The sequence below is a fragment of the Scardinius erythrophthalmus genome, assembly GCF_964197995.2.
Source record: "Scardinius erythrophthalmus genome assembly, chromosome: 1".
Taxonomy (NCBI): Eukaryota; Metazoa; Chordata; class Actinopteri; order Cypriniformes; family Leuciscidae; genus Scardinius; species Scardinius erythrophthalmus.
Window position 1 is genome coordinate 46,265,182 of NC_138221.1, and position 27,117 is coordinate 46,292,298.

The 27,117-nt window shown below is 38.9% G+C and overlaps 5 protein-coding genes across 5 annotated transcripts; 3 read left to right on the top strand and 2 right to left on the bottom strand.

The window, feature by feature from the left end:
- Positions 1–193: 193 nt before the first annotated feature.
- elob (elongin B) lies at positions 194–5,452 on the top strand. Its single transcript, XM_081387017.1, has 4 exons — positions 194–334; positions 1,420–1,554; positions 3,855–3,963; positions 4,041–5,452. The coding sequence occupies exons 1-4, from the start codon at positions 332–334 to the stop codon at positions 4,151–4,153; spliced, it is 360 nt and encodes a 119-aa protein (XP_081243143.1). The 5' UTR covers positions 194–331; the 3' UTR covers positions 4,154–5,452.
- A 929-nt stretch (positions 5,453–6,381) lies between these two features.
- Positions 6,382–9,981, top strand: LOC308703503 (uncharacterized protein). The gene is made up of 4 exons (XM_081387025.1): positions 6,382–6,492; positions 6,834–7,148; positions 7,612–7,852; positions 8,537–9,981. The coding sequence occupies exons 2-4, from the start codon at positions 6,834–6,836 to the stop codon at positions 9,256–9,258; spliced, it is 1,278 nt and encodes a 425-aa protein (XP_081243151.1). The 5' UTR covers positions 6,382–6,492; the 3' UTR covers positions 9,259–9,981.
- LOC308703511 (uncharacterized protein) lies at positions 9,912–12,442 on the bottom strand. The gene is made up of 2 exons (XM_081387043.1): positions 12,122–12,442; positions 9,912–10,840 (listed from the first exon to the last, which is right to left on the bottom strand). Exons 1-2 carry the CDS (start codon positions 12,213–12,215, stop codon positions 10,206–10,208), a joined length of 729 nt encoding a protein of 242 aa, XP_081243169.1. The 5' UTR covers positions 12,216–12,442; the 3' UTR covers positions 9,912–10,205.
- A 221-nt stretch (positions 12,443–12,663) lies between these two features.
- Positions 12,664–22,152, top strand: armc5 (armadillo repeat containing 5). The gene is made up of 7 exons (XM_081387053.1): positions 12,664–13,627; positions 13,754–13,784; positions 15,926–16,036; positions 16,518–17,415; positions 18,171–18,967; positions 19,056–19,188; positions 20,284–22,152. Exons 1-7 carry the CDS (start codon positions 13,205–13,207, stop codon positions 21,521–21,523), a joined length of 3,633 nt encoding a protein of 1,210 aa, XP_081243179.1. The 5' UTR covers positions 12,664–13,204; the 3' UTR covers positions 21,524–22,152.
- A 221-nt stretch (positions 22,153–22,373) lies between these two features.
- Positions 22,374–26,060, bottom strand: cox6a2 (cytochrome c oxidase subunit 6A2). The gene is made up of 5 exons (XM_081387068.1): positions 25,846–26,060; positions 24,652–24,800; positions 23,131–23,208; positions 22,778–22,920; positions 22,374–22,634 (listed from the first exon to the last, which is right to left on the bottom strand). Exons 1-5 carry the CDS (start codon positions 25,887–25,889, stop codon positions 22,545–22,547), a joined length of 504 nt encoding a protein of 167 aa, XP_081243194.1. The 5' UTR covers positions 25,890–26,060; the 3' UTR covers positions 22,374–22,544.
- Between the last annotated feature and the right edge of the window lie 1,057 nt (positions 26,061–27,117).

Here is a 27,117-nt window from a genome sequence, read left to right on the forward strand (position 1 = left end):
CCCAGTAAAAACAAATGTTAATGCTACATCATACATTTCATACTCATACGAATATTAAATGCATTAAGATTTGTTCTCACTGGAATCGCCAAAAACAGTACACTAAATAGTTGGAAAATGTAAATGGTTTGTGCCTAAGCAACAAGTGTTAGTTAAAAATAAATGTAATGAGTTATGTGAGGCCACTAGAGCGCGACCGTCTCCGGGACAGAAAAGAGTTCACGCTTCTCGCGCAAAGACATCTGGGATTGTGGAGGACTGGCTCGGGCGCTTTGATTTCCGCAGTGCAGCGTGGGATAGTGGAAGAAGTCAGCGAAACAGCCGTAGAGAAATGGTGAGTGAGCAAGCAAACGAAAGCTAGATCAAATGTATTTATTCGTTTTGTCGTTTGAAAACGTAACTATAAATGTTTTAACCATACTAGCTGCTGGATGAAGTAGGCTAGCTTGTGTAAAGGTAGCCTTTTTCACAGACCTCTTTGTTTCGCAATATTTTTAGCAGCCCGGCTAACGTTCCCTGCTAAATCCGCCCGATGTATTGTGTAACTTGGTAACGTTAGTTTGACACTAAATTGCGCTCGACGACGGACATGGTCAGCCAATATGGAGAATCGATGTACAATCCGTTTTGTATTGTTTATTCGTATAAGCGCTGCGCAGTCCCTGTGGCCGAAACGGGGCTGTTAATCGCGGTGTTGATTTCGTGGTCCTGGTCCTGGTCCTGTCATTGATCATTCTGGGCTGTGCCTTTCAGATGGTCATCTAGAGATTTAATCTAGCCACATATACTGAAGTAGATGAACAGTAAAGGGATTTTCGAGAGCAGATCGGTTGCTACATGTTTCTAGCCTGCCGTCGTTACTAGCTCTTGCTCCAGTTTGCACGTCCATTTCTAAAAGATAACTGGCGTCAGCTGATTATATATATATATATATATATATATATATATACACTCTGTTCAGCCGCTTCAACATTAGTCTCGCCGATAATTCAGCTCTCCATAATGCTGGTTAGGGGTTTGCAGTATAAGTTAAACAAAACGCACAACAACGCGCTACATTTCCTAGGTGTTGCCAGTAACTAAGTCAACAACAACTTAACACAACTGCAGCTGTCGGCGTTTCATGTGTGCAGTTGACATGTTTCAGCTGTTCACCATCTGCTTTTCTTTTCATTATTTAATAAACCAGTGGTTGTTTTAGTTGTAAGTTGCAAACACCGCTTTAGGGTTAAGATATATCGACGTTAGTTGTTTGTTATTTTGTCCCCGTTTCGATGTTCAGGATTATTTTCCTAAAATAATTGATGCTTCCCTATGTTTTGTGAGCCTTGAGTGGATACACAGTATAGACTCACATCTCAAAGATAAGTTGTAATAATGAGATGGGATTGAAAGTGGCTTGCTTTTCTTTCTCTTCAGGATGTCTTTTTGATGATCAGACGTCACAAGACAACCATCTTCACAGATGCTAAGGAGTCTACCACAGTCTACGAGCTGAAGCGGATTGTGGAGGGCATCCTAAAGCGAGCACCGGAGGATCAGAGGCTTTATAAGGTCAACAAAAAAGTTTTTAATATTATTATTCATTGATGTATATGTCAAATCGTTTTATAATTATTTATTTTTTAAAGGAATAGTACTTTTATTCAGCAAGGAGGCATTAAATTTATCAAAAGTGACATTTAATGTTACAAAAGATTTCTATTTCAAATAAATTGTTCTTTTGAACTTTCTATTCATCAAAGAATCCTGAAAAAATGAATCCTTGTTTCCACAAAAAAAAAAAAAAAAACATTAAGCAGCACAACTGTTTTCAGCATTGATAATAATAATAAATGTTTCTTAAGCAGCAAATCGTCATATTAGAATGATCTCTGAAGGATCATGTGACGCTGAAGACTGGAGTCATGATGCTGAAAATTCAGCTTTACCATCACAGGAATAAATTACATTTTAAATACATAACAACATAGAAAACAGTTGTTTTAAATTGCAATAATATTTTTTTACTTTTGAATGGTAGAGTGTGTAGCCAACTAATACCACAAACTATCACAGAATTAATCAAATCCATTGCTAATAATAGCTAAAACCCCTTCTGTCAGCTATATAAAATAAAATAAATACTCTCAAATTAAAACAGGGTTTTATAAATGTGAGTGGCTGCTGTCTTTTTTTTTTTCTTCTTCTTTTTTTTTTTTTTTTTTTTTTACAAGATTAACAGAATAGAAAGTGAAAGACTTAAAGGTACACTATGTAACTTTTGGAGCCTTGCAGTTAATAAACAGAGAAGTAGCTCCAGCTACAAAGTTCTTCCGCAAGACGCATGCGGTTTTATTTATGTATATGATGAGTCACATGGGTACTGGGCTACTCCACAGCGCTTGTCGTCCCACCGGTCTAAAATAGTCAGAATATAAACACGTACCATAGTGTTTCAGGACATAGGCGCTGATCCCCACGAAAAAATGAGAGATTCTCCATTCATTTTATCCAGTCAAAAAATCGTTTGAGATTCAGAAACCTCTCTCATTGGTGGATCTCATATCATGTCCCGGCGGGTCGTAATACACACAACTCTACCGTTATATTTAGCGCTACAACATAAACTGACACAAAATCTTGTGCTTTGTTTTGTTTTGTTTTTTTGCATGATGATAAATTGTATTTTACATAATTAACTCCAAAATTATCAGGTATATTAGCGAGAGAGCAACTCGCAATAGCACTCGTGAAAAGAATGTGTTTTTGTTTGGTCGGTAATGTATTTGCTGTCCATTTGTTTCTATTTGCGATGTACTAATAACTTTTGTGTAATGAATTCATAAAGTACAGAAAAAGATATTACTCTTGACTAGCGTCAATTATAATTAATTAACGAGCATGTAAAATGTTTTAAGGGGCATTTGTTGCGTACATATATAGCCCCTTTCACAGAGATTCTGGAAAATACACAGATAATGTGTCCCAGGATTTGCCCGGGATCGTTTGATTTTGGTTCATTCACGCTGCCTGTGATTTTCCGGAAACTGTGTGTGCGTTCACACGCATCCCGTAAAGACACGTGACGTCAGGATGTGACGTGTAACGTACGCGTCGAAAACATATATACTAACGCATCGCATCGCGTACTGTTCCACAAAGCTGGCGAATGACCTCACATTCAGCGCAGATAGTAAGGAGCTCCTGGTCTCGGCTTCATTCCAGTTTGCAGACATTTTTTCGTTCTTTCTTTGTTGATGACGAACACAAACTTTCTTCAAAGAGCAACAGAGTCGTGCGATGGCACGTGCGTCATCACTACGACACACCCCTTACAGCATTGGTCCTGGCTTTTGTTCACTCAGGGCGTTCAGGGACTGATCCCGGCAATGTTACTAGGTCCCCATCCCGGCATCAATCCGGGACGTGTTTGCGTTCACACAGAAGGCACTCTAGCAATTTTACGGCAATTTCCCGAGATCAGCACGCTGTGTGAAAGGGGCTTATGTCACCTTGCGTAGCCCAGTTATCATTTGCTCATGGAAAAATCTGTGAATTAAGATTTTTATATTTGGTTGGTAATGTATTTGCACTTGTTACATAGTGTACCTTTGAATTAATTTGAACAGCATTTCCAAGAAAACGTGTTTTGTTTTGAACGCATTGTACATTGAACATTATAGAAAGGAAAAAACGAAGGCATATCTGGCAGCATGGGGAGAAAATGGCAACATCTGTACATGAATACAACAAACTAATAGTATTTCTTTCTTTTTAAATTGCATTTAATAGTAATCAGGAATTACCAATTTATCAATGACCTTTGAGTTGAAGTGGTGCACTTTAGTAAACAATCTGTCCATGTCCCACAGGAGGACATGCTGCTTGAAGATAGTAAGACTCTTGGAGACTGTGGCTTCACAAACCAGACAGCCAGGCCTCAGGCTCCGGCCACAGTAGGGCTGGCTTTTCGCATCAGTGGTGAGTTCCCGTTTCCAACACTTGCCTGTGGTATTTTGGTGATTCGGATTTGCTTACTGTGTCTGTTTTTGTCACAGATGATGCTTTTGAGCCTCTAAGAATAGAGGCCTTCTCCAGCCCTCCTGAGCTTCCTGATGTTATGAAGCCTCAAGACTCGGGCAGCACCGCCAACGAACAAGCCGTGCAGTGAAGGAGGAGCCGACGAGAAAAGGGGTTGGGAGGGGGGGAGGGGGGGTAAGGCAGAGGCAAAGAGTGTCCAAAACAGCGGACAAGCAAAACGTGTGTGTATTAGGATGGTGGTGTGTATCGAGTTACATAAAGAAGGGGGAAGCATGAGTGAGAGTGATCTTGTGTGATATTGTAACTTTGCTGAGAATTTGAACCGCTCTCCCTGTTACGCCTCACATCCCATCAAGCACTAGCAGCTTACTCTCACTGTATCGTCGCAAACCCTTCCAATATTCAGTGTCTGCTCAGTGCTCATCTACTGGTTAATCCACCATTTACACCCTTTTTGGCGCAGGCACATTTTGATTTGGTAATGTTTCCCTTCATTTCTGAATGAATTGCTCATTTGTTAGTCACCCGTCAAAGGTGGTTAGATATCAGAGTGTTTAAACCTGTGCTCCTTATTTAATTCATGCAAATGTTATGTTTGGAGAGTTAAACAATTTGTGCTTTTCTGTGTGTTATGATCTGTTAGGGCCGGGGTAGGGTTTGTGTAAGTGGTTGTGAGGTTTTACAAATGCCCACTTTACTGATCGCATTTACAGTACGCTGTTGTGTGTTAATGACTTGATATTATAATTATTCTTATTTAGATCCTTCATAATTTTATTGGGGCGCTAAAGGCCATAGGCGTTTTATGTTACCAACTTAGTGTAAATGCACATGGAACTGACTGAACATCAGAATGGGCATGGATGCCATCAGGTTATACCTGCAGATTAATTCCCAGCACATGGTTATGGTGAATTCTGACATACAGTGGTTTCATTGTAAATACATTTTTCCACATACATTGTTGCTTCTTGAAGTGTTTTGCATTTCTTTACAATTTTTGTGTTGGAGTTAGTGTCTGCTTGTTTTTGTTTGGAAGCTTAAGTATTGACATTTAATTCCCTGATTTTGTATTTAAATCAAAGGGGAGTGTAAATGCTAGTGAGTTTTTTTTCTTTTTCTTTTGTGTGTGTGTGTGTGTGGCATTTTAAAATGGTGGAAAGAATCAACTAAAATGTAAAGATCAATAAGAAAGAAGTTGGGCATAGTTGCTTGAACAAGTGAATGTTTTAAATTTAACACAAACACTGACATTGTGTTCATCCCAAAAAAACAGGCGCTCCTAATGTTTTTGCGAACTCACCTTTATCCTTCTCAGTGCTCTTGCAAAACAAAACAAAAACAAAAAATAGAAACTGAAAAGAAAATCATGCTGCAGTGTCTGTAACTGCGTTTAAATGAATTAAAATCAGCCCTTTTCCACTCCTTGTTTAATGTTCAATGTCTGCTTATTGATAGTATTGTTTTATTTGTAATTTTTTTATAACATGCAGATACAATTGCAATATAACAAGTAAAGGAACAAAAGGCAAGGGGAAGAAAAATAAGAAATAATATTACAAGTAAATGACAAAAAAAAAGGAAATTGGAAGAAAAAACTGTATTTTCCTTGCTTGTGTGTTTTCAGATACAAAGCGTTGAAATTTGTTGAGAAATGCATTCAATTGTGGGTTATGACTGGAGAATTGTCCTTTGTGCATGTATGTGAAACTTATCCGAAACTTATTGTCATACAAATACTAAACTCTTAAAATGTCTTTATATGTAGAAATTAAACCAAACAACACCTATTTCAAAAATAAAGACAACGGAAAGTTCACGTACATGCAAAAACTTTCCCAAATACTTTTAAATAGCTGGGTGAATCAGTTGAACCGGTTCACAAAACCTGAGCGATTCAGGCGTGCTCGGTTCCAGTGGTTTTCGTATTGTCTGATAAGCAATGAACCATAGTATTTGAAATGTATCGAGGACTTGACTACTTGATTGTGTGGCAATTTTATCAAAAAGCATATGGAAATTGGAATAGCGGTGGTTTATATATTAGGCTAAAATGTGTATTAAACATTCAGCTGAGAGATTCGTATTTATTATATTTATAGGTTGCCCATTAATTTTTTAAACCAGTTGACGCATGAAATTCTGATCCTTAACAATAAAGAACATCACAATCATAGTGGGATGTCAGAGACCAAGTTTGCGTCATGAGAGAAATGGATAGAATCTCCGATCACCAGTGTCAAATTCAGAATTTTGTTTTATGAATGTAGCTCATTCTTAATTTACTCATTAAGTAAAAAAAAAAAAAAAAAAAACAATACCAAAGGGGATATCAAGTAGGACCAAACACCGTTGACTGCGCATGCGCAGTAGATCCATCTGTGTAGCAGCAACAGAAGCTAATGGATATAGGATCGTCTGTTTTAAAGACCTTTCTGTTTAAATATCTTCCGCGTGTTTTGGTTTCAGGTTGTAATTTATCAAATTCTTACCACTAAGTAATTTAAGAATTTAGGTTTTAAGAATTTCAAAGTCGAATCTCTCTGTTAACTAAATCGCAAGTTAAGCTATCCACCACTTCAGTTAGTAATTTAACGTTACATTAGTGCTAATTCTGCACGGTGAAGTTAGCTACTTGCATATCTAACTGGTTTTACCCTCATTATTGCTTAAACTTAGATATTTACTCCGGTTACTCAATTGAATCTGTTGTAATAGCAACGTTTAAGAGACAAACTTATTTGGCTAGGCTAGCTTTGACCGAAATCATCCGTTTTCTCCCACATTAATCCGATTAAACTTGCATTCAGATGGAGGCTCGTAAAAAGAAGGTGGCAGCCGCAGGACGGGTGATAATGGACGTCATCCAGGCTGAGTGGGAGCCACTGTCTCACTGGGAGCTTGACCAGCGACTGGACCGTGCCGTGGAAGAAATGATAGAGGCTGACCTGGTGGCCCAGGTCCAGGAGCAGTCAGCCTCTGAGACCATGCAAGCCTCTCAACAGGAGGATTCAGCGCCTCCTGATCAGGCGCAAACAGAGACTCCTCCTCGGTTGACAGAGTCTGTTTGCGCATTGCAGCGTTCACATATTACTGAAGCGATGGAGGCAAATCCTGCCATACAGGTAGGTCAAGTGTCTCATGCACTTTCATCATATTATATCACAGAGCAGTTGTAATGCTTAATTTCCATCAGTGGTTCCCAACCAGGGGGGCCTCAGCAACTTCCAAGGAGGCGTCGAGATGACTAGATGGATAAAATAAGGCAAAACAACTAAAATCAAGTTATTATTTTATTTTATTTTTTGTTTCATTGAAGAACCAGGATTCCTGTCGCTTCCTAAACCTGAATATATTGGTAGCCTAATTGTAAAGACCTGGAAAAGTAATGCAAATTAATCAAGTATTTTAGATCCATGGGTATTTTATTTTAACAAGCTCTAAAATAGTTTATCGGGTAGAATTGTGAGTTAAAACATTTCAATATCATTAATCCTTATTCTGTAAATCATGAACAACTGCAAAAATAATGGGGACTTGGAATTTAAAAAAGGTTTATATATTATGTTGTCTTGTTATTTCTTGCAGTATGTAACAAATTTTCTGCAAAGCTCCAACAAGAGCTACAGCAAGAACCGATTGTCTGGAAGAGCTCGACTGTCCCTGTCTCACACTGTCCTCCTGTCCCTCACCCTCCTGTCCAAACGCATCAGCTATCGCAGTGTGTCCTCTAGTTTCCACCTAGAGAAGGGAAATATTCACAGGATCTTCTTTTCTTTCTGTGATCAAGTGATTGCACAAAAGGATCGGCTCATTCAGTGGCCCACAGGTATGAGTTAATAAGAGTTGATGAGTTCATTTCAGAATCTACAGCTGTTTTCATGGCAAGAACAGGGTAAAATCTGTTTAAAAAAAGATACATGAATAGGAAATTATTGATAAATAATTTACATACAGAAGGATAGCATTTATTTAGATTTTTTTTTAGGGTAGTACACATAGTGGCTTTTTACTTAATTTTAAATGAAAATACACAAAATACCATCCAGAAGCATTAATTCATCATAGTCATCATGAACATAGTAGAAATGAAAGAAATAAAATACGAAAAACTTAAAGCTAGTTGCCAAGGCAGCATTTCTCATTTTTAAGTTTAAGTTTAAGTACTAGAATGTAAACTAGAAACATTTTTTTTTATGATGCATTTAGGGGGCAGAAAAAGGGATAAACATTACGAAGGGTAATGATTAAAGTAATTAAATGCATAAATACATACTAATTAACACATGGCAATAGAACACTGAAAAGTACAAGTATAGACAGACAAAGTAGTAGTATTATAAATCTTGATTATGATGATGATGTAGATGTGAAATATACTGGCTGGGGTGGAACAGCATTAATCAGCCAAATCCTTCCAGTTAAGCAAGATTTGTCGTCCATGAGAAAAAACCAATAATATCAATATTTCAGGATCAGCAGGTTTACAGCTGTTTTCTGCTTCCCTGTGTAGGACAGGAGGCCCTACAGCATCTGCTTCCTTTCTCCAGCTGGCTGAGTCGCAATGAGGGTCTGGAAGAGAGAGGTCTTCCTCAAGTCCTCGGGGTGCTGGGCGACACACGCATCCCCATCCGCCTTCCCGCTGGCAAACCGGACAGCGAGAGTGAGGCTCCAGAAGCCAAGAGACTTAAGAACGAACCACATCCAGATTCATGGCTGAACTTGGAGTTGGTCTGCAATGACAAGGGCCGCTTCATTTACTGCCACATCAGCAAGGGCTCGGAAAGAGGCAGAGGAAGTGCTTTAGCTGAAAGGCTTCAGCAACACCCCGAGACGGTGCCTCCAGGGACCTGCCTGATAGCCGGAGTTGGATACCCGCTCACAGAACAAATACTCACTCCTTTTTCAACAGGTCGAAGCCCACAGGAAAACCTCTACAACAGATCTGTGGGAACCCATTTAAGCCGATTCAACCAGGTTGTGGCGGACCTTAAAGAGCGATTCCAGAAATTGAGATATTTGGATATGGGGAACTACGATAGGGCAAAAGCTGTGGTTCTGACCGCTTGTATATTACACAATGTTTTTCTGGACATGGGGGACGTGACAAAGGGACTGGTAGAGAGAAGCACGGCGGAAGATGTGGAGGAGGTAAACGAAGATGCTGCAGGGGTGAAAATGAGGGAGACTGTAGTGAATCTTCTTTACAGTGCATTGGAAGCGGGAACACAATAAGATTTTGACCTTGTTGTCAAAATTTGCATATTTAAAGGGATAGTTCATCCAAAAATAAAATCTATCATAATTTACTCACCGTTATTTCATTTCAAACCTGTGACTTTAATTCACCATCAGAACACATATGAAGATATTTTTAATATTCTCTCTTAATTTTTGTCTATGCATTAAAAAAGTATATGCAACCATGCATCAGATGTCCAACGTAACAATTGTAAACCTAATCCAAAGAGACCTAGAAGACTTAAAGTTTTCTGAAGAGACACGAGACATAACATAATTCATTTAAGGCTAACAAATAAAATACATAAAAACCTGAACTAAACCTGTTCATCATAAAGTGATCTTGTTTCTTCAGAATATGTGGGATAAATCGCTAAATTAATATAGATTTCTTTTCTGGTGTCTTTATAAACTTTTTGAACCATCAAAGTTTTGGTTACCTGGAATTTCAATGGGGGACGGAAATCTCTTTATTTGTGTTTTCAACATGAACGAGAGTCTCATAAGTTTGGAATGACTTGAGGGTTAGTAAATTACAGAACTTTCATTTTGGGGTGAACTAACCCTTTAAAGCTCTGATATAGACCTGCAAAATTTCATACTGGAACTCTGTAAATATGTAATTAATGGATATTTGGTGGTTTAAAAAAAGGCTTGCAGAAACATTTTGATAAACACATGATGTATGATTTTTATTAAAACACATAAATACAATGTACAACTTGTCTTTACTTTTTTTTTACATGAATGCAACAATTTAAACTGCTCTGTAATATTTTACAATTATTGGAGGAAAGGAAAACCAAGCACACTTTTAACAAGTTACTCTTCAATTCAAGTCACTAATTTCTCTGAAAAAGGTTCAACATATCAGGCATTTCTCTAAAAATAAAAATCTAATTGTTTATATGAAAAGACGATAACAAAAACATGATTAATTCCTATTGCTGGGTAGAAGGGGTGCCCGACGCAACACACTCTTTGGGTATTTGCATGGAATTGTTCTGGGACAGACAAGTAATGGCCCGTGCCAGATTATTGATGGCCTCAATCTTCCTCTCTTCCAGAGCTTTCTGCTGAGCCCACATGTTCAGTTTCCTCTCCTGCAGCTCCAGGTACAACTGCAGCAAATCCTGAGGAGGCCTGGCGTTGGGTAACTGTGATGCTGTAGCTGTGGGTGTGGGCAGAATTGGGGTAAATCGTTTACTGGCTATGGCCTTGCCCAGTTTAGTGCCGTTAAGCTTTGCCTTGCGCTGAGCCTCAACCTCCTCGTAGCTCCTTCCCAGCACTTCATGCATCTCCTTGAAGAACTCCCAGTGAACACTACTGGTTCCCAGTCTTTTGGCTCGCTCCGCATTTTTGCGGTACGTCGCTAGCATGTTTCTCCACTTCAGGTCACATTCGAAGGCTTTGACTGAAACATCTGTGCTTTCTTCGGCTCGTAGCTTTGCGGTCACCCTCTCGGCCACAGTCTCCCACAGCTTCTTCTTTTTGCACACAGGCTGATCAAACTCTGGGTCCATGTCCAAACGAACGTGGACCAGATGCCATGTGGCTTGTATTGTCCACACAAACTCTGAATAAAACAAAAATGTTACAGTTATTTCAGAACAAGAATTGAACCAAATATTTAGGATTGGAAGGAAATGTAATTTATTCAAATTAATTTATCAAATATACAAGGTTTCGACCCAAAGGTCTTCGTCTGGCAAACAACAAGTACACAGAAAGGTACACATAGTAAAGTCCTAATAATTTGTTAACAACATGTATTCTTTACTTTAATGAGCTCACCGTTTCTGTCTTAAATTAATACATTGTGTAAATTAATACATTGTTAGCTAACTGCATGATTTGTATATGTACATCTCTGATAACAGATCACTTTTAAATCGTAATGTAGACACATGCACCTTCTGTAAAGCTGCTTTGAAACAATATGTATTATATTGTATTGTGATAAGCGTTATACACATAAAAGTGAATTGAAATGTACAATTTATATCAGCATGAGCATCACACCTGGCCTAATAATAATTCAACTAATTACCCAATCATCCAGTAAGCGGAATTTTTTTTCCTGGTTTCACAGTACAGTTCTTAGATTAAGCCAGGATTAGGCCTTAGTTCAATTAGAGCGTTTAAGTAGCTTTTTAAATGTGCCTTATAAAAAAATTAAAAAACATTACTGACATCTTGAGACCGAACGATGGCACTGACATGTTAAGATATGCCAGTGCAAATTGCTTTTAGTTAAAACAGCTCAAACATGCATTTTAGTTGGGGCCTAGCTTAAGCCTTGTCTGTGAAACCGGGGGAATAACTTCAACAAAAACAAAAAAACAACAATGAACAGAAAAACAGACTACAAAATGTCACCAGTATACACAAAAAAATAGCAATTAAAAAAAAAAGGTTTGAGATCAAACTATGAATTAAGACCTTTTGGGGAAAGAGTATTCAATACATTTATCTGATCGAGCTTCTGCTTAAAGTTTCTAGATGTGTGCATAAAATTATTTTGAATAATTAAAGAATGAGGACATATCACAATATATGTGATCAAATAAAACATATATACATATATAATTTTATTAAATGTACATTACTGCATGTTCAGAGATTTTTATTCATATTACAAAAATAATCAATTACAATATTACATTCTAGAAAACGAGGTTGTTAGTTTAAAATATACCATAATAAATCTATTGTTTCGAAGGTCTGAAACTCTCCTAAGAAACTTAAACTTGCGTGAGGGCCAATCAGCCTCTCCTCCATCAGGCTCATCGTGTCCTCCTCGCTGTGGCGATGCACAGACTGCACACTACTTCATTGACCGACTTACATATCTCACCTGCTTTTGACTTTTCGCTCTCCAAAGTCGTAACCGTAGTTGTTAAATCCTCCACCTCAATGGCGTCTGTGACAATTGACTCAATGACCTCCATGTTGCATTTATTTGTATTTAAATCGTCAAACGTTATGGCGACTAATCGTGGATTTTAACAACTCCAGCGATGCGTTTTTTTCGAGCGTCGACAACAGCGATGATAATAACAACGACCTCGTTTGCACCAGACAGCGCTGGACAGGGTGTTGTTGTATTTTTTTCCGGAAATGAACATCGCGTGTGATGCAGGATTTGTGGGAAATGCATGCTATTGTTTTTCATGCCAAGTCTTTCTCCCGCAAGCTAGAACGTCAAAACGCACGGCCTGTTTTGTTCCTTATCAAAAACAAACTAGTATCTGCATTTATGAATTTATACCGTTTTTATTTTTCCGTTATCTCAAGTATTATTAAAAAAAGACATTAATTGAGATGTTCTGAAACTACAACTCCCAAATGCTTTCATTAGGTCGAGTCTGCAAATGCCCCTCCCTTTCTGAAAACCCTCCTGTTTGTCGCTCTGCTAAAAGATGGCGCCTGTGCAAATCTGAGGAGATTGCGCTTTGTAGCGCGTAGGAAACTTGACGTGAGTAAGATGAACAGTTAACGAAGCCTTCTCACTCTTCATCGAAACATCAAAATACACCCAAATAGATTACTCTCAGGCAGCACTGTCAATGTTTTTTATTTTTTTGTGGCCTACCACCCACTGTAGGCCGTTATGAAATATATCGCACGGTTAAAAGACTTCTTTTCCCAGAAGTCATTGCTTTGGGCTTGCTTTGATTGGTGAACATGGTAGTTGTAGTTTTCAAATGTTTGTTTCTCTGTTGATGAAATGTTCTGGTCATAGAATCATTTTGTATTAGTTTCTGTGTTGTTTTAGTTAATTTTTATTTATTTATTTTATTCTAGAAATGTGTTTGGCATCGTAGCAAACTTATTTAAAGGCACTCAAATATTTTACCTTAAATATTGAGAAGATTAAATAATTGAGTTTCAAAAGAGGGGTGGCGGTGGGGAGGTGGTTCTGGACTCCTGGTTCATCATGTCTACATCCTCAGAACAAGGAATTAAACTAAATTCAAAAAGTTTAAACGGCATCTCTGAGGCAGCCGCCACTCTCCCAGAATCCTCTCTGACATGGTGTTTGTCTCAGCTGTCTAAAACAAGCACATTAGCAGACAGTCCCAGCAGTGGACTAACAGGAGCAGACAATAAGTTCATCACTGGAGGAGACAAAGCCAGGGATGCAGATAAGAGACTCAGAGCTGGTCAATGGAGGGCACTGGTGGCCATTCGGACACAGCACATCAAGGGAGGTGGCGGCAGGATAGCCCGCTACCAATCACGAGGAGGACTCCCTCCTTTGTTGGATCTCCTCAAGAGACCAGAAAGCTCCAGAAAGTTTCTGGACCTGGCACTTAGCATACTGGCCAACTGCTGCACTGAAAAAGGCACACGGGTAGAAGTAAGAAACATGCTGACATTGACAGAATTTTGCTCTAATGTTTAAAGCATGCATTGATTTTATATACTGCTTCTATTTTTTGTTTAATGTTTTCTGATTAATGTTTTTTTTTTATTCTTTTAATAGGTAAGAAAGCTTGATGGCGTATCTGTTGTTGGTAAGTCACCCAAAGGCTTCTTAAAGATCAGTTCTGTTAATTTGTTAAACTACATCTCTAAAATGATTTTTTTTTTGTGTGCCCTGTTACACACCACCATCTGACAAGATTTTCCACTCATATTTTTTTATATATTCAGGGGGAACATATGGGTTGGTGAAATCCCTCAGGAACATTAACTTCTTAAAGTGGCCATAAAATAAAAATTTACATTTTTTTTATTTCAGTCAGTATTTATTATAAAAGATTTATCTGTGCAAATCATTATTTATTTATTTAAATTCACTTGCCCTCGTAATCTTTAAAGGGGTCATATGATGCTTTTAGTGTGTAATGTAAGACCTGCAAAGTTACAAAGCTCATAGTCTCCCACAAAGCGATTTATTCCATCTAAAAGAGAACACTGATCCAGACCTGCCTTAAACGCCTCTGTCGAAGTCCGGATATTACTTCCTCAAATGTCCACGTCACAATGTGAAATGATAGCATAATGCCCGCCCAAAGGCTTACACTAAGAAAGAAGGCGAGGTTTCAGCTAATTGTTGTCATGTCGTGGAGACGCTGTGTGTTTAGATGAGAAAGCAAAACCGTATTCAGAGGTTAATCAGGGTTTAAGATTAATTCATAAAGCTGTTTCTTAGCAGTATAAACCAAAAGTCTTATATACAAAGACTACTTACCACTGTGAAACATTCAGATCAAGTTGTGCTTGCAAAGTTGGTTCTGATACGGTAAAACCGACAACATTGTTAATAACTGTTTGTTTGCAAATGCTTTAGAAGCCTTGGAGGCTGAAGCTCGCGATTATGGTATAGGGCGTTACACTTCTGACACACGCTTGAGGTGTTTGGCCAGTCACAGCGCAGTGGGTCAGCTGGCCAATCAGATCACTCTGAGCTTTGTAGAAATCAGCGTGTTTCAGACAGATGGGGAATAGAGGAGCTGCAATAATGTGTTTTTTGAAAGTATGTTAACCTATTCTATTTCTAGTTAATCAAAATAATGAACTTTTATAAGTAAGGGATAATCCACGGCTAGCCATGCATTAAAGGATTTTAATGCACGACGTAGAGGCGAAGAACCACCCGACGCGAAGCGGAGGGTGGTTGCCTCTACGAAGTGCATTAAAATTCTTTAATGCATGGCTAGCCGTGGATTATCCCGCTTATACCTTGGTTATTTGCCAAGTTAAAAATAAGTTAAAGCTGTAACTGATGTTTACAGTGTATATTTTTAACAGACGTGTAAAAATGACGGTTATTTCTTAAGTTAAGGCTCGTCAGTTCTTGCACTCCGTCCGCTTTAAATAAAGTAGAGCCATCAGATTGCTTTTATTTGAATGAATTCACATTTATTTAAATTCATTATTAAAAGAGAGAGACAGAGAACTGAAGGAGAAGGAACAGAGAGAGAGAGAGATGCGTGCGCGAGTTAACGTTAGCCTACCTGTGTGCGTCGATCTCTTCTTTAAAGTCTAGCAGCTACAGTCCCCTCGTTGCTTAAGCATATAGCTAACTTAATGATTCTTTAATGGATTTATTACAATTATTTATGAATGACAGGCAACACTGATACAAATTAAACGATATTCAAAAATCATCCATTTAGCCTACCTAAACGTTTTCATATGCGTCTCTCACTCTGCTTGCAAGTGTATCTGTGTTACTATGGTTACCAATGTAGCGGATTAATTTCGAACTGTAATCAAACTGACTGGAACTACCTGTGCATTAAACGGTTTTACTGCACACCTTCCAGCCAATCAGAATCGAGTATTTAAACAGCCCATGGTATAATAGCATCATATGAACTCTTTAATCGATCCAATCAATTCCCAATGGACAGAATCAAATGCCACAAAGCTGTTTCACTCAGATATATAACACAATAGAAAAAATACATTATTAATATGATATTAATTAAAAAGTTCTTCACACTAAAAAATGGTTCTTTTAAGAACCTTTCACTGAAATTTTACTTTTCTCATCGTAATTGTGTCACTGGACACGCCCAAGTCCTGTTGCCAGGGGTCACTCTCTCTCATGTCATGTGACTTCAGGTCACTTTGTTTCTGTAGATCACTGTCATTGTGAGTGTACATTTTTTTTTGTGGTCTGCTCACTCATGTTTTATTTTTGTAGTGGATGTTCTCAAGAGGAATGTCTCTGTGGAGACGTTGCAAAATCGAGCAGCACGAGCTCTGGGAAATCTCGCCATGGACCCGGAGGGTTCTGCTGAGGTCCACTCTGCAGGTTAGTCCCAGAATCTCCTGAGGTTATACAAATATAATAGTAAATATATATATATATATATATATATATATATATATATATATATATATATATATATATATATATATATATATATATATATATTTTACTCCATTATTATATAGTCACAGATTGTAAAGCATTCTGAGCCATGAAATCATTATATGTTCTGTCTCTCTCACAACAGGCAAACAGTGCTGATCAGTAATCTGATATGCAGTATTAAGCTTTGCATAGTTTTTCCCTTTAAATTTAAAGTCGGTTTTTCATGTCTGAAAGGATATTTAGGCCACAAACAGCTTCTTTCAAGCTGAGCCAAATATTCTTTCTTATATATGCATTAATGTTTCCTGTGTTATGTGCAACAGAGCATGCATGGTTTTTAACTGTTATTTCTTAGAACTGTTTCCAAGAACTTCTCTGAGCCATATAATCATTATATTTCTCTCTCTCTCTCTCTTAGGTGGTGTTCCACTTCTCCTGCTCTGTCTGTCTCTCTCTCCACCTCCATCCTCTCCCTCTTCACTTCCTCCAACCCCTGAACTCTGCGCTCCTAAGGTGGAATGTCTCCAATCTGCCGCCCGGGCGCTCATCTACCTTTCGGACACGCCGGCAAACCGACTCCTGCTGCTTTCACAAGGGGCTCTTCCATCTCTTGCTTTGTTCATTGCTCCAGAGTACCCTTTAGGCCTGAGACGAGCTTCTCTTCGTGCCCTTCATGAGCTCACCAGAGGTTGCAGTGCGGAGTGCGCCAGGGAGATTTCCAGGTCCGGCGCGTTGACTCAGCTGGGAGTCCTCGCCTCAGGAGAATGTGGTCGGCCTTTGGAAGAGCTAGCTTTGAAGATTCTGGCTAACTTGTGCTCTCAAGGCTGCCTGAGGCCACTGGTCGGTTCACTGGGAGTCATTCAGAAGTTCGCAGAGGAGGTGAAGAAGGATCCTCTGAAATCGGGTGTGTTCTTCAAGGCCCTGTGCCTGTGCTGCAGAGAGGCTGTGAACAGGGCTAAAATAAAGGAGAGCGGGGGACTGGAGGTGCTGATCAGCTTTTTATCCACCCATCAAAACCATCCGCTCACTCGTTTCGCCTTTCTAGCTTGTGTGGACTTCGTCTACGATGAATCGGCTCTTGAACAGCTGCAGGAGCTTGGGTTGGTGCCGCTGCTGATCAAACGGTTGGTGGAGCTTGCTCAAGGAGAAGAACTGACCGCAGGAAAGATGGACACCAGCCTGTCTTCTAGCTTTCCATGCTCTGAACTGATGACCACGTGTTTTGACTCGTTTGACTTCTCAGCCCTTGAAGGGAACAAGAAGGAAGATGTGAGTAAAGATCAGACGTCAGGATCCTCCAGCTTCCTCAGCCTCAGGTCAGTTCTTCATAACTTTACCAAAAGCAGAGAGCACAAAATCATGGATGTAATAATGATGAAAGTTTTGCGCAAATGAAAATGCCCTTCATACCTCACTTTCCTATGAGGCATCAACAAAATTTAAAAGCGTATGATCATTACTGTGATCATCAAACATTTTTGTCAGTGATTTCATTGACTACTGGATGACCAAAATCAGAGAGTGTGAAATCATGGATGCAATGTTGATTGAAATTTTACACATGAACATCCCAATCATACCATATTTTCACAATTGGCATTGTGACGACTCGGGCAAATTTTTCAGTTAATATTAGTTATTCTTTTCTGAATAAAATGGCATCTTATTTTAGTTTACAAAATTATTAAATGAACATATTTTAGTTGATGAGAGGGCACAATCAGGCCAAACTTTTTATATATTCTAGATTTGAGCATTTTTCTTCTTCAAAAACTTTGTTAGTGGATTGTTATCTTGTTGTGTTTTTTTTCTTCTAGCCATATTATTAACACAATTGTAGTTTAAAAGTGTTAGTTTAATATAAGAAGTCATGTTAACAAAATCAGGGAGTACAAAATGATAGAAGCAATTTTGCAACTATGAACATGCCCACCATATAATTTTTACACTTGGCAGTTTGACCCTAAGTGATATGATAAATGTCTGTTATTCACATTGATATTTGTGTTATATGAAATGTATAGCTTGTATGTTGCTATACAGTTTCATCTGTGTGTTTTCCTTCCTCCAGGTCTTGGCTGGTATCTGAGGGTCTGATCTCGTCTGAGGGTGAGCTGACTGAATCTCCTGCTGGATCTGATGTCTTTGGTGGAAGCCCTCAATCCTCCGTCTCATCGTCACCACTTACACCTTGCTCCGAGCTCTCCCAAACCCCGACCTTGCGTCCGCCCCACTTCTCTCCCTCCACCCGCTCTAAACCCGTCCGACTGTCCTCCACCTCCACTCCAGTATCTCCACGAAACATACCAGGGTCACCTTCCTCTTTACAGCCCTCCTGTACCTCCACCCCTCAATCTGAGCAACAGTCTTCAGTGACAAAACCTTCCATCACCCCCTCATCTCCCCTCCAAATCTCCTCTCCCCCCAGAAAGAGACTCCGTGCGTCTTCGACCTCTTCTGCATCCTCCACTTGCTATGGTGTGGTCGCCCTGGAGAGCCCCCCTGTGATGTCTAAAACCCCAGTCTACCATCACCCATATCACCCCGAGGCCTGGGCTCCAGAATCCCCCATTTTTCTGCTCCTGTCACGCTTCTCCCATGCCTCAGACCCCAGCACAGCGCTCATCAACACAAACGTTTTCTCCGGGCTGTTGTACTACCTCACCCAGCACCATGACCCCAGCGGGCGGTGCTTTCGGATGCTAGGGCGGCTCAGCTGCAACCCAAACTGCTTGCAGGCTTTGGTTAGAACTGGAGCCGTGGCTCTGATCAGACAAAGACTGTGTGTGAGAGGAGAGGAGATCGGGGGATGCAACGGAGGAATAGACAGACAATCAGAAAAAGTCAGAGGCAAAATCACACAACTAGGTTTGAGACTTTTTAATATAGAGTATTGATGCATATTATATTTAAAACTGCTGTTCATTTAAGGCTAATGTGTTTTCTGGCTCCTCAGGTTTGTGTCTGCTCAGTAACCTGAGGGTTCAGAGTGAGTCTGGATTCGGCTCTGGAGTTCTCACACATATCATGCTGTCAGGCTCCGAATCTGACAAGCTGTACTGTGTCCTTTCTCTGCCTCTGATTAACAGGTATGATTTATTATTGCCTTTCAGGATTTTTTGAATCCTTTTATAGTCTAATGTATGTGGGTCAATGACAAATAGGTGTATCAGCAAAAATCTAGGTTAGAACTAGGGATGTCAATTTACACAAACTCCCATGATCGATCGTCATTTAAATTAACGATCAATTAATCGTTAGCCTAAATGCTGCAATATGTGTCTACCGCAGTGGCATAAAGCCTACAGAATGACAGGTTGTGCAAATGCTGCTCAAAACGACATGTTCCTCGCCAAATTAATGAGAAGGGTTTTTAGTCTAAATAAAGGGCTAGTAGGATTGTGGCTTGTATATATTTAAGAAAAATGTGTAATTTTTATATAAAAAATTATATTTATATATAATATAAATTATATATAAATATATACAGTATATGTATGCAAATATTTCTTAAATATATACATGCATGTGTGTGTATTTATATATACAAAATAATTATACACAGTACACACACATATATTATGTAAACACAAACTTTTATTTTGGATGCGATTAATCGCGATTAATCTTTTGACAGCCCTAGTTTAAACCAAACCAAACTGCTAAAAGGTGCATCAAAAGATTACAGACTTTCATTTGAAGCATTAGAAAGTTAGACAAAACTACAAGACTGTACTTAACAGCTTTAATGAGGGAAAGAACTTAATGAAGCACTGTGAATGACAGTCAAAATAACAACGATTGAGAAATATTGATTTAAAGATGTTGACTATGTAGATAGAAAAAATATATTTTATGTTTGTTGTACGTGTAGGTGTACTGACAACTGACTCTGAGTCACTCGTCATGCTTCATAGGCTAAAGGATCTTTTGGTGTGATTTTCTAGTTTGGTTTCTCTGATCGGTAGACAATTCTTGGCGTAATATTGGGTAACAAGGAATTCCATTGTTGAACTATTATTTAAAAAAGAAAAATTTACATTTTAACTGAATTTTGAATACCAAATTTTAATACAGAAATTAAAAACCTGTTCATCATGTAAGAGGTGTATGAAGTTTATTTGGTATCTTTACACCCTTGACCCATGTTGTTAATTTGACAACCTCCTTTTTTCCTTTTTCAGCAACAGAGTTCTTTTGAAGAAGCTGTTGCTGGATAGTGGTGGGCTGGCTGCAGCTCTTGAACTGATTGGCTGTAACAGTGATGATGATGATATTGAAGATGGACAGTCTGACAAATGTAGGACATTTCTTGCCGGCTGGTTGCATCCTCTTGAGCAAGTGTCCTCTTTGAGATTTAAATTCCTTTACGTCTCTCTTCTGATTGGCTGCCTCTCCAATCTGCTGTCAGTTTCCAAGGAGGACGGAAAGAATTGTAACATAGATTCCAGAATGGAAACAACCCAAGTTCTAGATAAGTCCCAACCGCAACAGAGCCAATCATGCCCCTACCTAAAAGCAACTCATGACATATCTTTCCTTCTTGATGATGGAACCCTTCTCCTAGCCAATCATAAGGCTGTCACTGGGGAAGAGGAAGCCAATGACGTCGGGTCTGAGTATTTCAGAGCCCTTTTGATGGGAGGGTTTGGGGAGGCTCAGAAAGCTGAAGGTGAAGCCATCCGGATCAAGGATGTAAACAGTGGGATGCTCTTACCAGTTCTCCACTACCTGCACGGATGTCGTTTGACGGATGGAAACAAAGACCACGTGTCAAAGCAAGAGACAAATTGTCTTGTTTTGGCCTCTCTAGTCTCTGGTGGGCTGGGTAGACCACAGGACGAGTTTAATTCATGCTTGGCAGAAGAGAAGGAATTCCAGAAAACCCCATTTGCTGAAATGATGAGTGGGGCTTGTAGGTTTTTAGTACCTGGTTTACAAAGGGCAGCTGAGGACCTGTGTGTTGGTCTTCTCTATTCTGTCCTAAGAAGCCTGAGCAAACGTTGCTGTTCAAATGATAACACTACAACGACCAGCAGAATGGATGTGGGCTCAGTCTGCAAGGGTCCTGAAGGATCAGCACATTTGACTAAAACTGAAGTGTCAAAGTGTTTCAAACAAGATTCCAAACCCTCTCAGAGTTCCAAACCGGTTCCATCGTCATCATATTCTTCAGACTGTGACACTAAGGGAACTTGGCTGAGGTCTCTGTTGCCACAAGTGTACTGGTTCTCACAGCGCTACTCTTACCTGCGACTGGGCCAAGCCTGTCTAGCTATACTACTGCGACCTCAGGGGCTCCATTCTGCACCCATTCACCCCTCTCTGTCTGTCGATTGCTTCCTGCGCTTGGCGCGAGAGGCGGACTGCGCCAAAGGGCTGAGGCAGGACATCTTAAGCCTCATCAAAACAGCCCTCAGCTAAAGGGGACACAGTAGTGTATAGTGAAATGAATGTAATAAATTGTGTACACAAATTTAGTTGCTGCTTTAATGCACACAGAACATACAGAAAGGGATTGGGAATCATTGGATTTTTGGGGCATTTGGGATAAGTAAAAATATGTTAAATTTTAGGTAGCAAGTAGCTATCAAGATATTTTGAAAAATATTTAGAACATTCTAATTCCTAATATTTTCGTCCTCACATTTTCCCCCCCCCAGACATGTTTGTATATGGAGTAGAATGACCAACTTCTTTTTTTATTTAGAAGTTGTTTTTTGTTTTTGCATTTTATCTTATTTTGCCAAAAAAGGGTTTAGTGCTGATACCACATTCATCATGGTGCATCCAGATATAGTACGTGATTTTGTACAGTATGTTATGTGAATAAGATGTCATAGAGAAAGAGCTGTTTATGTTTGCTATATTTTTTTCTTTTTGTATATGGCACTGTACAATTCATTTATAGAAATCTAGATTATATATGATGTTTGTTGGAATGCTATCTTTTTTCTTTTTTTTTTTCTCTGTATATATGAGAAATTGAATCGTGGAAATGGCCAAATGTTGGGGAAGGCAGAGGATGGTTCTCAATAAATGAGCTCTGCATTAATGTTGTCTACAATGTCTTCTTCAAGAATTTAAATCTGATTCATTCATTTGGATTTTGAGCATTTTTTTCATTTTTTTTTTTTTTTTTTAGTCCCAGACTTTATTTGGGCTGTCTGTGTAGCTTCTCCTTAGCAGCATTGAGTAAAACGTTTTGGAAACAAATAAAAGATCGCTCTAATGACAAATCTGATAGCAGTTTTAAAGAAAACTAACTGAAATACTTTTTACCATTTATTTGGAGTGACCAGATACTTTTCTTATAGAGGTGCATACAATGAATTCATGTAAAAACAGTTGTTTATTTCTGTTTAAAATGTTAAAAGCGTGTCCGTCGTCGCTGCTGAATGGAGACTCTGTTGATTGGCATCTGTGACCGACAGTTCCGTCGCACTCAGTGGTGAGATTCCTCGTAGCCGGTGGGCAGAGCGTTTGTATGAGAGTTGTGGAAGAGGGAGTGATTCCCATCACCCCAGGGCCATGGCTGAGAAAGAAAGATGATGCTATTTGAAAAAGAATTATGATATGCCGTTGAAGGCATCAACATTTTATTTAGTCAGTACAGGGATCAGAGAGAAGTCACATCATGCATACTTTGAAAAAAACTAAAAACAAGAATATAGGCACCTTGGTTCGAATGCGGAGGTGTGGGTATGGCACAAACTCCGGGGTATCATGGGAATGGGCCTGCATCTTCATGTAAGCGTTTGCCATGCAGACACCCACACCTGGCAGGGCCAATACGAAGGACAGGATCTTCCAGGTCCTTGCTGTGTTTGATTCAAATCATTAATCTCATTTACTGTTGATGAGCAGAATTTAACAAAATGATCACTGAATATTGTGCAATGTTTTTGTTTTAATAATATGATCTGATTTTGTGTCAGTATTTCTGACTTCCGTGTGGAATTTAATGACCTGAAATGACTTTATTTTTATTTATAGATAAAGATTAATATAACACATGAGCCATCTCAAACCTCCTCCTTCGTGGCTCCCTTGCGACGCAGCCGCGAGAGCCCGACGGGCCACCATAGCAGTGGGTGACATCGCCATTTCTGAAGCAAAGACAGTAAGCAAGACTTCATTTTTTTTATACTTACAGAGAAGATATCAATCTCGGTGTCGGTAATGTATTTTATGCCTTATAAACTGCACTTATTTGATTCAAAATGAAGGAAAAACAGTAATGTTTTGAAATATTGTTACACTTTAAAATGCATGTTTTCTAGTTAGGCTGTATGTACTCTTTCCCCGCCAGCGTTTTTGTAAAAGACTACCATCTAGTTTGGATTCAGAACGATAGATGGAGTAGATCAAGTCTATCAACACCCCTAATGCTTGCACAGTCCCATAACTCGTCCTGGGTCGACGTTTCATTCAGTAACATTAGGCACTTCACTTTATATGATGTTTGTTTAATGTTGATGATCGCACTATTTTTCAAATGCATATATGCATTGTGGCAAACATTTTCTTATTATTAACAATGTTGAAAACAGTTGTGCTGCTTAATCATTTTTTTTCTTTTGGAAACTGTGATCCATTTTTTCCCCCCAAGATTCCTTGATAAATAGAAAGTTCAAAAGAACAGCACTTATTTGAAACTGAAATCTTTTGTAACATGATGAACGAATGTTGTCTTGAATGTACTGTCACTTGGGGTAAGTCAATTTAATGTATCCTTGCTGGATAGAAGTATTCATTTCTTAACTTTTTATATATAGTATAAAACATTCACAATATTACAGATAAAAAAGTGATAAAGATTATTTTATGCTAAAGAAGTTGGGCAAAAGTCAAATGTAACAATTTTGTACTTGTTCACAAAACCATGAAATGTCAACAGTCGTGGCCAAAATCATAGTGTGAAAATGGCTTCAGTCTCAGTGATATTTGTTAACATAAATCTTTATAGAGCCCTCATCAAAAAGTTGAAAACGGAAGCACGGCAAAAAATGTTAGCGCATTTATAACAGCAGTAAAAGCGAAGCTGATGGAAAAAGTCTAAGGTCAAATAATGACCAAACCTGACATGAATATCCATTACATTCATGTAAACTTTGTATGGTCTCTTTATACAATTAGAAGAGAATGTTACAAAAATGTTCTTCTACAATGCTGTCTAAAATTAATGAGGAGTGAATTAATTAAATAAATACTTTTAGATAGTTTCACATGGCTGCGGCCTGTTGCTTATCTCGTCCCTTTTAAAACCTCTGCAGTTTTTCCTGTCCTTCATCACTGAATGCTATTTGATATCTTAACTCCCCTTAAAACTTTTCATATGTAGCATTAAATGAAAAAAATGTCATACATTTAGATTCGATTATTTCGATCAGCCTCATGTCCCGTGCACAAGGACAAACAAGCTCTCAGCCGTGGGTCATGTGTTGCTTTACTGCTGTTAAAAGAATGAAATGCTCCTCCAATACTGTTAATATTTAATGGCAACATTACAAAGCAGCTAAAACGATACATCTAATGCAAAGGACACTTACGTTCTCGTCTTTCAAAGAGGGTGGTCAGGTGTTTTTGTTCTTTGTTCCTCACTTGTTTGCCACTTTCTCTTTCTACACCTCTGTCTGTTTGTCCTTTGGTCTGTCCTGGCCTAAAAGCACGAGACTCCTCCCTGCTGAAATCTGTCTGTCTGCCAAGAATCATGAAGTTTATATTTGGTCAAGTGCATGGGCAGATCAGTAATGGAGAGATAGAGGGAGCTGTGAGTATAGCCTATAAGTGACAGGCTACAGAAGAAAAAACACAAACTGTTTTTCATTGTATTTAGGACTATGTCAGCTCACAGGTATAGGTTTGGACGTATGAATATGTAGACAAGACAAGCACAAGTAGTTAATGAAGTAAGGAATTGTAGCTGTCAGTTGACAGCTAGAGGAGTTGGGTTACTTTCTTCATGTTTGTGTGTACGTGACTCAGTGACCGTAAGTGACCTTATGTCACCTCACTCTTTACGTTTTTCTCTTTTTGTTTCTACATGTTCATTAGCCTACTACACTTCTCTCTTGACAAACGGTTTAGTTCAACTTCCGAGGTTCTGACGCCTCAGCCACCGCACAGCGTGAATTTACGAGTCCCACTTCTGTCGTAGTGACTGCTTAATTATAAATATGAATAGGCTTGTTTGAGATGAGCAAAATCAGAACCGATCACCGCGAGATGCATGCCGGTTAAAAATGTGTCCGAGTGCGGTCCGACTTGCTCTGATGTCATGCTGACGTACGTATGTCAAAAAACTGATCAAAAGCATTGTCGGTACACGATCCGTTCCACCTGCACGATCCGTCCTTCTACGCATGCGTAGAAAAGGCCATTGTCAGTTTGAAATACTCGAGTCTAGTGTCTAGTCTATAACGTTTCCCTAGACTTGTTTGTAGTTCTTTCTTCATGTAAGTGCAGATAGTCTAGGCAGAAATGCATATTATGTTCCTTATTGTCTTCTGTAAACAACATTGAAGGGATTATTTCCCTTATGTAGATTATATCAACTTAAAAGTTAACTAATATAGCAGCTTTTAATTAAAAAAAAAAACGACAGAAACAGTCTTTGACAATACTGACCTCAGACCAAAACACGGCAAGTTAAGTAAGTTAAGCCTAATACCATACAGCAATGAATCGCAAAGGAGAGTAGGCTATGGAGGAAACTGATCATGTATGTTCATGTAACAACTCACAACTCCTTAATTATTTTGGATTGGCAACCACGTCGTAAACACATCGTAATGCAGACATCCCAAGTCTCCCGGAAGTTCCGGGAGTCTCCCGCATGTCGATAGCGGCTCCCTGATGCCCGCAAATCAGTTAAAATCTCCCGGAACCTAGAGCGAGCGAGCAAGAGCGCGCGCACGGCAGAGAGAGGGAGCGAGATACCTTGCGTGTGTGTGTGTGTGTGTGTGTGTGTGTGCCCCACGAAGCGCATGTAAGGACCCAACCAATCAATTGTCATTGCGGGGGGTGCTTTTATCTATACTACCGAACCGAATTAATCCAGGTATGTAACTTTTAAGTTCGGATCATTTTTATGTTCTCATAAAACAATGAGCCAGTAGCTATGTAAAAAACGTACATGTCACAAGGTGGCGCTGTAAGTCTTGCATTGCTGGCAGCTGTATCACGACAATGAGAATCATCTTACAAATATTGTAAGCCTAATTGTTAGATGTATTGTCCTATAGTAGCTTATTAGAATTATTAACAAATGTAATATAACATATTATCAAGTCAAGTATATTTGTATAGCGCTTTTCACAATACAGATTGTATCAAAGCAGCTTCACAGTATTAAATTAAAATAATACAACAAGGTTTGTTTCTAGTGGAATTTATTGATTGATAGAATAAAATTAAATATCCCCAAAATATCCCCAACTGAGAAAAACTCCATCAAGTGACCTAATGGTGTCCTAAAACTCCATCAAGTGACCTAATGGAGAAAAAAAAAAAATCTTTGGGAGAACCCAGGCTCAGTCGGGGGCCAGTTCTCCTCTGGCATTTATGAACTAGAGGCCGGATTGTAGTTTGAACTGTAAGATTAAAAATATTATATATTATATTATCATACATAATCTATCTATATATTTTTTTCTATAGTTTGGAAATTGGTGCTTACACTGAGTGTTTATCATTGGCCAGACTGTATACAGTCATGTGACTGATATTTGTTACCACTTCCCTTCTCTTTTTTTTTTTTTGCGCTTAAAGCTGGATTACTGGTGTTGATTGTTTTTTTTTATTATTCAGTGGTCCCTGATTTAAATCCTCTTGCCATCTGAATAATAGAAGTTCCTTTCCTTTGTGAGCTTGCTCGTAGCCTATACTTCAAAAAGGAAAAGGCCCTTCTGTTGTTCTAAAGATAGTCTTGCTCATCATAGCATAGGAATTCATTCATAGGAGTTTCAATTGATAATTTCTCCCACTTGAATAAACTCACCTTCACTGATTGTGTT

Excerpts from the sequence above, each read along its gene's own strand:
- cox6a2 (XM_081387068.1), bottom strand. The coding sequence starts at position 25,889 with ATGTGTTTACGACGTGGTTGCCAATCCAAAATAATTAAGGAGTT. Across the intron at positions 24,801-25,845 it reads TCCAAAATAATTAAGGAGTT|ACAGACAGATTTCAGCAGGG; the intron begins GTGAGTTGTTAC and ends GATTCTTGGCAG. Across the intron at positions 22,921-23,130 it reads AGGGAGCCACGAAGGAGGAG|CAAGGACCTGGAAGATCCTG; the intron begins GTTTGAGATGGC and ends AATCAAACACAG.
- LOC308703511 (XM_081387043.1), bottom strand. The coding sequence starts at position 12,215 with ATGGAGGTCATTGAGTCAATTGTCACAGACGCCATTGAGGTGGAGGAT. Across the intron at positions 10,841-12,121 it reads GAGCGAAAAGTCAAAAGCAG|AGTTTGTGTGGACAATACAA; the intron begins GTGAGATATGTA and ends TGTTTTATTCAG.
- LOC308703503 (XM_081387025.1), top strand. The coding sequence starts at position 6,834 with ATGGAGGCTCGTAAAAAGAAGGTGGCAGCCGCAGGACGGGTGATAATG. Across the intron at positions 7,149-7,611 it reads AGGCAAATCCTGCCATACAG|TATGTAACAAATTTTCTGCA; the intron begins GTAGGTCAAGTG and ends TATTTCTTGCAG. Across the intron at positions 7,853-8,536 it reads GCTCATTCAGTGGCCCACAG|GACAGGAGGCCCTACAGCAT; the intron begins GTATGAGTTAAT and ends TTCCCTGTGTAG.
- elob (XM_081387017.1), top strand. Across the intron at positions 1,555-3,854 it reads AGGATCAGAGGCTTTATAAG|GAGGACATGCTGCTTGAAGA; the intron begins GTCAACAAAAAA and ends CATGTCCCACAG. Across the intron at positions 3,964-4,040 it reads GCTGGCTTTTCGCATCAGTG|ATGATGCTTTTGAGCCTCTA; the intron begins GTGAGTTCCCGT and ends TTTTTGTCACAG.
- armc5 (XM_081387053.1), top strand. The coding sequence starts at position 13,205 with ATGTCTACATCCTCAGAACAAGGAATTAAACTAAATTCAAAAAGTTTA. Across the intron at positions 13,785-15,925 it reads TGATGGCGTATCTGTTGTTG|TGGATGTTCTCAAGAGGAAT; the intron begins GTAAGTCACCCA and ends TTATTTTTGTAG. Across the intron at positions 17,416-18,170 it reads TCCAGCTTCCTCAGCCTCAG|GTCTTGGCTGGTATCTGAGG; the intron begins GTCAGTTCTTCA and ends TCCTTCCTCCAG.